Source organism: Octodon degus, unplaced genomic scaffold (genome assembly GCF_000260255.1).
Source record: "Octodon degus isolate 3935 unplaced genomic scaffold, OctDeg1.0 scaffold00052, whole genome shotgun sequence".
Classification (NCBI taxonomy): Eukaryota; Metazoa; Chordata; class Mammalia; order Rodentia; family Octodontidae; genus Octodon; species Octodon degus.
In genome coordinates this window covers 5,190,542-5,200,435 of record NW_004524628.1, presented here as the reverse complement: position 1 = coordinate 5,200,435, position 9,894 = coordinate 5,190,542, and the positions used below count along the sequence as shown (strand labels likewise).

At 45.7% G+C, this 9,894-nt stretch overlaps 1 protein-coding gene across 26 annotated transcripts in view; it reads right to left on the bottom strand.

Annotated features, from left to right (window-relative positions):
* Positions 1-2,043: 2,043 nt before the first annotated feature.
* The window catches only part of Inpp4a (inositol polyphosphate-4-phosphatase type I A), a 74,425-nt gene continuing 66,574 nt past the window's right edge, over positions 2,044-9,894 (bottom strand). For 19 of the 26 annotated variants that reach the window (XM_023717424.1, XM_023717428.1, XM_023717432.1 and 16 more), the window contains one exon: positions 8,182-9,197. In XM_023717424.1, coding sequence (XP_023573192.1) covers positions 9,017-9,197 — 181 coding nt within the window. In that variant the 3' untranslated portion in view covers positions 8,182-9,016. Of the gene's footprint in view, positions 4,555-8,181; positions 9,198-9,894 lie in introns of those variants that run through there. The other 7 variants (XM_023717429.1, XM_004633174.2, XM_004633177.2 and 4 more) reach the window with 1 other exon arrangement.

Sequence of the window (9,894 nt, the reverse complement as noted above, 5' to 3'; positions counted from 1 at the left end):
TACAATGTGGTATTTTGCGACTGGCTTATTTCACCTACCTTGGTAAGGTTCATCAAGGGGGAGCATGTCTGTACTTCATTACTTACTGCTGAATAATGTTCCACAGTAGAGACACCATAATTAAGTTTAGCCGCTCATCAGTTACCTTTGCATTGCTTCTACTTTGGCACTATGAACATCAGTAAACAAGCTTTGTCTGGACACACTTTATTTCTCAAGTACAAACCTAAGAGTTGACTAGAGGGCTGTACAGTGATGCCGCCTTTAACATTTTGATGCCTGTCAGAATTTTCCAGAGGCTAACCACCATCTGATGTTCCAATAACCATGCGGAGAGTTCTGGTGTCTACATCATCTCCAAGGCTTAGTACTGTTTGTTCTGACTGCAGCTGTTCTATTGGGTATGAAGTGATACCTATCTGGGACTTGGATATTTGGATTTGCATTTGCCTAGTAGCTAATGATGTAAGCGTATTTCCTGTGCTTACTGGCTATCTGTATGTCATGTTTGGAGAAATGCCTATTCAGGTCCTCAGTCTGGTTTTTAGTTGGGCTGTCTTTATTGTTGACCTGTAAGAGGGTGTGTGTGTGTGTGTGTGTTCTTGAGTCTGAATTCAGAGTGTTGGTGCACAAGCACAGCCCCACTGGGCTGCATCTCCAGCCCTTTTAAAATTTTATTTGGAAACATGGTCTTGCTAAGTGTTCTAGGCTGGTCTCAAACTTGTGATCCTCCCACCTCACTTCCAAGTTTCAGCATCATAGGTGTGCACATCATGCCTGCTGTAATTTTTTTGTGATGCACAAAAAATTGATGAAACTATAATTTCCTTTTCAGATTCTTTATTGAATGGTGAGTTCTTAAGTACATGAGTGCTTGAAATAGTAGAGTCATATTTGTCCCTTTTTGGCTAGTTTATTTCACCTAGTAGAACATCCTCAGGGTTCTGTCATGCCGTGGCATGTGTCAGAGTTCCCTGCCTCTGGAAGGCCAGGCAATCTCCCAGTGCATGTGTCCTGTTTACTCACCTGTTGATTTCTTCCACTTTTGAGTTTCTGTGCCTAATGCTGCCTTGAGCATGCGTGTCCAGGTATCCCTGAGATACGGCTCTCCACCGCTGGGTCAGACGGTCATTCTAAGTTTTTAAGGAACAAATGTGTTTTTCCATGGCCACCACACAAGTGTGCACTCTCACCAGGATGAGCATCAGCCAGAGGGAGTTGAGCACCTCTGCTCCATAAACCTTTACAGCTGCTGTGTCTGTTGGCCTCTGTGTCCTTGCCATGAAGGAAGCCAACAGACAGCTAGCAACAGGCCGAAGATACTTCGACAGAAGACATGGCTGAAGATATCCAATATTAAAAGCACTGATATGAAAAAGACAGCATAGTCACAAAGACAAGTATCGGCAAAGGTATTAGTGATGGTTGATGCTCACACTAACCAAAGGAATGGGGACTGAAGTAAGATGCCATTTCCAGGGCCAATGAGAAGGGGAAGGCGCCTGCAGCACCGGGGCGTACATTTCTGGAGTAGCACACTAAGTCACAAAGTCAGGAATGTTTCAGTGTTGCACTACCAGGACTGAGCTACGGGGTCCCTAGGCACCGTCCTGTGAACGTGACTGCACTTAACAAGTCCCATGATGGCCAGGCTGCCCACATGAACCCTGCAGCCCCTTAATGGATAGAGAACATTATCCTGGTACTTCCTGCCCCTGCCTCCCAGCCATCTTGGGAGGAACCTACTGCTGCTAGCTGCACTTTGCTCTAGAGGTCATGCAACTTGCTCCAAGTCACCAGCCCATGGATGGCAGAACTTAGATGGGAGCTGGGACTGTCTATGTCAGTGTCCATGCTCCCAGTCACACCCTCCTGGCCCTCTGCTTCAAACTAAGTGACAAGAAGACTTAAAAGCATTAGTCTTGATGGCCCCATGCTTGCCACTTGCCAGTGTACAGAACATGGTGCCCACCAGGATGAGGCAGGTGGTGCTGGCTGTCCAGCTCAGCCTCTGACATGAGGAATGACCAGGCAAGACCCAGCTTAATGTCAGTGATTTATTGTCCATCATTCTAAAGACTAGCACATTTACAGCATACATGGCTTTGAATGAGCTAAGAATATATAAAACGGTAACTATGCTTATATATATATATTTATATTAATACTGCCCAAAACAAATAAATAAAAGTATTTTAACACACTAGCTTGGCAAGTACAATTGTGTGGGGACAAAACTGTATTATACAATATTTTTACATCTTAAAACTGAAGGCATCTGTGCTGCAGGAGCTCTAACAGAATCCACCTGACCTCCCCACTGTCCCTATATCACAACATTCCTTTTTTAAAGGGGTGAGGGGGACACTGGACGGAAGCTGTCACATGGCCTTCCTGATGTGGCGGGAAGGTCGGGGTCCTCCACGTAGACCCAAGGAGTTGGGTCCACCTAAGGCTGACCAGTATGTCCCCAACACCACCAGGAGCCAGTCACGTGCTTTCAGAGAGCACCCTGAAGCTGGAATCTTTTACACAACTAGCCAAGTCTTAGCGTTATGGTGACCCGTAACAGAAACCAAAAACTGGAAAAAGAATCCACATTAAGATGCCCCATGCAAAACTGCACTTGCTGTTATTCCCTTTATAAATGCAGATATTTAATGTTCTTTGGATCAAAAAGGCTAGGAAACAATGAGTAACATTTCATTTTTAAAAAATCAGAGTTTTGAAAGGTAGTGATATTAAAATAGGAAAAGATGGAACTGAAATAACAAGTGAAATGGTAAGAGAGGTGACGGGCTTACATGAGCCACGTGGAGAACGAACTGCCTTTGACCAGAGACCGATGAAGGGGAAGAGCTGACACCAGTAGGTTTGGTGGACAGTTTCTCTGCCACTTGCCCTCCACAAACCCATAGATGAGGGAGGGATGCTGAGTTGTCACCATCCCTCAAGAAAGTGTCCCCATACCAGTTCCCATCCTCCCAGCAGGCCGTAGGCGACAGCAGGCTGTCTGCACACTGCCTCCTGGTAGGAAGGGGTCTTGGTCACCCAGCTCTATCCCTGCCTCCTGCTCAACTACTCTGTGTCCCTGCCAAGGACTGGTCCTGTCTGTGCTTCACTCCAGGCCCAAGTTTATGTTTCTAAAGGAGCCAAAAGAATATCCTCCAGAATAGTATGTATTTCCAGTGTGTTTACAAATCATTAGAATCAGCATCGTTTAAACGTGCCACAGATACTCTGTTTACAGCCTTTTATATAATATGTAAACATAATCCTGATTTTTTAAAAAATGGCTAAAACATAGAACTCCTAAGGAGAAAAATTTCTGCTATGTGCAGATAAGACTCATCATCATCTCATAAAAGATGACCACACCATTTTCTATGAAACTGCAAAGATTGCTGGCTCATGAACCCCTTTCAGAATCTCATTTGAAGAGATAACTTCAACTGTTTCTCAGTAGTCATACAGCAGAATGAGAAGAGGAACATAACCATTATTGCAAACCTAAAAATAAGCCACTCTGATTAGACATTCACACATGATTGTATTGGCTTGTAGAAAATGATCTATTGGAAATCCCACAAGAGAATTTTTGTTTGGAAAATATTTAGGTTTCCACTATCTCTACACAGTCATAGATTCCCCACAAAAGCATTTTTTCTTAGACATCAGCCATGTAACATTTGTGGTCCTTCAGGACTGAACTTCCAGGGAGGAAGGAGGAACTCAGCACAGTGGGACCTACGCATGCGCTTAGGAGCAGACAGCACTTGGGGACTGCGCTGTTGGCTCTGGACTCAGACCCCCTGTGGTCGAGCTCACTGGACAGCAGGAGGCGTGGCCCAGGGTGGGGTTCCTCTGGGGGTCACCACATTGAGGCTTGGCTCACGGTGACTGCTCAGTCTCTCGACCTTGGCTTTTACAGGTGGCAGCACATAATGCATAAGGAATGAGTCCCCCGAGCTTGAGTTAGCAGTTACCAGTCTGCCTGGGCCCGGCCGTTCACAGACGACTGACTGCTCTACAGTCAGAAGTGTACGAAGGAGATTGTCATCAGTGCTCACTTTGAGTTACTTAGAAAAATAAGTTAGGTGAGCAGTGTCTAAGTGGGTGTTCAAAAAGGTCCTCTGGCATTTCAGACAGAGCTAGCTGGCTTCTTAGGTGACTACCAGGACTAGCTGTGGTGACAGCTGAAGGCTACTTAAAATGGGTATAGTTATTATTCACGCTACTGAGCCAACATTACCTCCTATGGATTCCAATGGAAAGAACATGCTCCATAGACTCTTTAGTGAAATATTTTTTAAAAAACCACAAAAATAAAAAGCCAACCTCCCAGTCTTCTTGAAGAATTCGCATAGAACACTAGAGGGTACCCATATTTATGAGACAGCTAATTAGAGGAAAACGTGTGTTCATGTTTCAACTTTTCCGTAAGTCCCTTCGGGAGGCCTGTAATGCTTGGGGAAAGCCTTCAGCTGCAGGGAATTAAATGCATATTTGCGACTTCCAACATTCTTCATTGTATTTTCTCTTCGACAACCCTCACTGGGGAAAAAACAAGCACAAGAAATGACAGCAGTAAAAAAGGAAAAAAGAAAAGACTTAAACTAAGATGAAATGAACTGATTATTTTCATATCATTAAAAATGATTCATTTAAACAGGTACAGGACTCTTTTACAACAGATACGCACACAGGATGGTGGGTTTCTAAACAAGCAAGTAAGAAGCACAAAGATGAATACAAGCCATGTGGGGTTGTGTGTTTGGGATTTCCAAAAGCGCTGCTGAACCTAAGTGGAAGTGCATTTCTTTAAAATTGATCATTGCATTAACTCCAATCTAGTTACTTCAGGCTGTATGATAACTTGTGGCTTAAAGGTTCTGTGGCATACCAAATACAGTGGAAAGAGAATTACTACTACTCTTACAAAAGTGTTTAAAGAGCTGCCCTTTTGTATACAATGAGCACTATAATCATATCAAACTCAAAATGCTGATTTTCCTTGTAGAATTCAGTATGTAGAAAAGCCATGTGGCAGAGGCGGCAGCTCTGACACCCATCTCCACTTAGGGGACAGCTCTTCTGGGCACAAAGCAATCCCTCAGGCCTAGCCACTGTCTGTGTGACTCAATGCTGGGGCCTTGTGAAGAAGTGAACCAACAGAGGGCTGCTCCTTTAGGTGAACTGTCCTCGTTAGGGCCACCTCTTGCACAAGTGCCACCTGGCCAGTAAGAATTCACAGCTGCCCCTCCCAAGAGAATCCACTACCACATCATCCCCTGCTGCAGGTGATGAAGGTTGTCACGGCAACCCAGTGGCAAACTGTGATACCCGGGAGGATGAACAGGCACGTGGGTTGCACATTCTCAGTGGGAGCCTCTGGGGTGTTCCCTGGGAAAGGTAGTGATGTAGACAAAATATACAGGCAAAAGTGATTTTTGAATACAAATGTCTTCCTGCAGCACACTGTAACTTTGTGTTTGTGTACTGTTCTAAGGCTAGCATTGAACTCATATAGTTATCAAGTTCAGTATAAAATCCCCCTTATAAGATGTGAAATTTGCAGTTACAAGAAACACTGATTTTAAAAAAAATATTTTGAACTTTATGAAGACCATTACACCATACATTTAAAAAATGTCAGTGGCAATGGCTCAAGCCTATCCAAGTGAAAACCACAGTCCTGTTATTAAGAATGTGTGAAAAACTTTCTGGTAAGACAGCAGTGTTATGAAAAGTGTCCACGTGGTGGCTATCAATGAATGCAGCGACTCCAGGGCTACCTCGTCCTGGAGCCTCCCATCCGCAGCTGGATGTGTCTCCTGAGCTGAGCATCTAGGCCACGTGAGCATGGTCACGTGTGTCAAACATTCAGTAAGCAGATAAAAATATAATTAATTCTATTTAAAGCAGAAGATACAGATTCCTATACACAATCTTTGGAAGTGCCTACATTAACAGACTTTCAGCTATGGCTTCTCTATTTATATCAAAGTGTGCAAGCTTCTCAGAAAGCAGCTATCACTGCCTGGGTCTGCCAGACTCCCTTGAGGAGTGAGGAAGACAACCTGTATCTGCATATGGCAGGAGCTGATACCTGGCTTCGCTGACTGCATATGGTAGGTGTGAAACGATCATCAAGACTTTACTTCCAATTTAGTTTCTAAATTAAAGTGCTTCTCGTAAATGTTGGCATTTATAAAATTTGGCTGAAGTCTCTGTGCTGCCACCAGGTAACAATAGGTCTCTGTGAGCCATTGCTCAGCCTGGAACCAGGTCTACAGAAGTGAGAGGGCGCTCTGGTGGTCCCTGGCTTCTGCAGCTGTGGAGGTTGGCTAGAGACATGTAGTTATTCTGAGGTGACCTGACTACTCTGTTATTGCATCAGAATTACTTATTTTTCAAGGATATCCATTTTGAATATTCAAAGCATTTGCATTTGGAAATTCAAATGCAATCCTAAATGACACCTAATTTTAAGGAGATTCTAGATTTCTCTTTGGGGCTGTCCCACCCTAGAACACACCCTGCAGCAGTTAGGCATCTAACTGCTGGGGAGTTGCTTTGCACAGGGACCACGTGCCGTTGTTTCTTGATCTCCACTTGAAACAACCAGGGCAGTCAACAGTGACCATCACGCTTATGAAAGAATGCACAAGGCCACCCAACAGGAAGCACTCCTGAGTGCAGCTCTGTAACTTCAGATGGCTGTCGCATGCTGCAGTGCTAGGACGGGTGACATCATGATGCCTCCGTGCTGAAACTGCTTCAGCCCCAAACAGCGTGACTCTTGCTAAAGCAGACAGATTCTGGATATGCATCTGTCTTCTTTCATTAACTAAAGCCTGAGGTGATGTTAAAATTCAGCATAAAGGGCCTGCATGCTGAGTTTTTCTCAAAAAATTAAAAAACAAAAAAATCCACCTGCTGCCTGGACTGACTGACTGCAGGGACAGCAGGGTCTGGCCTTTGCCCAGCCCCTGAACAGAGACACCCAGGGCCCTGGCCTCTTGCTCGTCTGCTCCACTTCTCTCTCACCCCAGCAGCCAGCTCACACAGGACAAGCAGGCATTGTTACTAGCAGCCTCACAGTTGCCAAGCAGGCCATGGCGTCCTGGAGGCGCCTCAGGAGGGCTACTCTGGCTGCCCCAGCTTCCCTCTGCTGCGTGGTGTGGTCTTAAGAAGGGACCCTGGCCATACCACAGGCACCCAGGAGCCTTGGGGAGGGAGGGTGCTGTCCAACCATACAGTCCTCCTCACCCATGTGGTTGCTGCCTGGCCACTGCCCCCGTGGAGGTGGGCGTGGGCGTGCGCAGGGACTTTCACCACAGGCATCAGGAACTCTCCCCTGGAGCAGAGACTATGGGCTCTTACTTTGTCATATGAGACAAAGACAGTGGTCCCTAAGAGTTGAAGTGCGCACCTCAGAGTGACAGAGGGCAAGCTTCCAAGCTTGGCCGGGGCACGCTCAGCTGGCCACCGGGGAGACTCTACTGAAGGCTTGTTTTAAAGAGACCAGGCACTGAGCAACAAGGTAACAGGGCAGTGCGTGCCTCAGGCTTCTGCAGGGCTTGAAGGCCTGGGGAGGAGAGGGCCTGGGGTTCAAGACAGATGGCCTTACTTTGTAGAACTGCTTCAGTTTGGCACTTGTCATTCTTTGCTGACTGCTTCTATGATTCCTAGAACCCCTCCACCGCACAGATGCCAACTTGGAGAAACCCATGGTAAGGGCTGAAAGTCTCGCAGAGAGAATGGAACGGTCAGGCTGTGGTGGACAGGCCTGTGCGCATGGGGATCGGGTGTCTGGAAAAGCCAGATTCTCTAATTCATTTTTTTTCTAGACTGGTGAAAAGAAATTCACTCTTTAATCTTAAGGCGTCTGGGGAACCAATCAGAAATTGAAAATAGCAGCAGACTATAATCCAACCTGAGAGGTGTGGAGAGGCTGCCCATCCCTATTCAGGGCGTGCAGCGCTTTGCCCCATTTCTTCGGTCACCTTTACAGGCACACAGTTACTCTCTGCCACATACGAATGCAAGGCTGCCACCTCCCTATGGGAGGGACACTACTGTGCTAAAATGAAAGTTACAATAGCAGGAATTAAAGCAACTCTCTCACAGCACAACTTCCTGAGAGCTAAACCTCATTTTTTGGGAACTGTTCTTTGATTTTTTTTTTTGGTTGGTGTTCATTATTAACCATATGTGATTAGTAAGACAGGGATATATGGACTTTAATCTGAAATGACAGGTGTATTTTTTTTTAATGAAAAATGCTAGGTCAAGAAAAGTGGATGTGACTTAATGTCCTTTTGCTACAATGTGCATAATTCCTGGAATCAGTGTGACATCTTGGGAGTTAATCTGCAGCCACATGCAAATGTTATCGTTATGTGTCCGACTGGAGACAGTGTGCTGCTCTCCCACAACTGTGAATACGTAAGCAAGGAAATGGAAGGATTCTGCACGCTGTTCGCTACTGTAATCTGAGGACTGCGCTTTAAAATGAAAGCAGGAAATCTACGTCCTATTAAGCAGGCTGACCTAATGAGTCAGTTGTAAAGCATCTATCTTCTTCAATTTTCTTTGAAAGGGAAGGGTAGTGAGCAGTACACGTAAGGAGTAGGATCAAATATACAGATTCTTTTCAGAGACAGTTCCCTTCTTTGGAAACAGGGCACATGAGACGTACAGGTATTAAATAGCTTTACATCAGAGGGTTAGAGATTTGGTACAAATTGTTCCAGGCCAGCTAAATAAAGTGTTACAACATGTTACAAGCACTGAAGACGCTGCATGATTGAAATGAACAAGTCCTCTTGGCGAAATAATTTGGCAGGTATTTACAGTTTAGAAGAACAAAACATCAAACTGTAAGGCATGAGCTATTTCTTGGCAGACCACACTTTAACACCTTCCTTCTGTCCAGTTAGGTACACGGTGGCTAGACATATTCGGGCACTTTTGTTATTTCTTGTGACTCGTTAGTTTTGCAGAATAATACTCATTTGCAACGCAATTTGGTCACCAGGTATGCTATGCTTAGAAAGAGCCACACAATCAGTAAATTGGGGCTCAGAGCTAATAAAGGAAGGGAACAGAGGAGGCTGGGGTCTAGCCTTAAGTCCCGGATGGGCACCAGGCCGCTCAAGTTCTTCTGGGTGACTACCTCCCGTGTTCCAATGCTGCGAAAAAGAAAAAGTGCAGGAGAAAAGAAAAGAAAGCAAGAAAGGGGAGAAAGAAAGAAGATACATGCGATGGATTTTATCCAAAATTATGGGGAAAAAAGAGGAGAACCAAATGATAAGATTTAAAAAAAAAAATGGAATGAAGCCACAAAAGAAAGAAAAAATGATATGCAGAGAAGGGTGTAAAAGAAGACCAAAACAAAACCAGCACAGTCACAGGAAAAAAAGGAGAGAAAGAGAAGTGAAAATAAGAAAGAATACTGCAGTCCACTGCAAATAAACACATGTAGGTTGGAGAATGGTTTTCCATGTTCACTGTCTCTCAGCTGGCCAAGCAGAGCCCCACGCCGCCCGCCGGCCCCGCATGCTGCAGCCGGGCGCCTCAGAGAAGCAAGCTGAACATGAAGAACCATGGCTTTGACCTTCTCACAGATGCCCGAGCGGGGCTGCCACGGCAGGCGGAGGTGGCCGAGCTGCCTCTTAATGCACCACAAAGAGGAAAACCATTTGCCCCAGGAATCCGCCCAGAGCAGAGTCCTCTCAGGGTGGCTGCGGGCCTCAGCCTGAGCTGTGACAGGGCCTGAGCAATGGCATCCTGACCCAGTGCTGCTCTCCATGTATGGCGGCCCCACAGTCTCATGTTGGGCACCTAGGCTTCCCCCCTCTATCCTGGGGCCCCATGTGGCAAGCACGC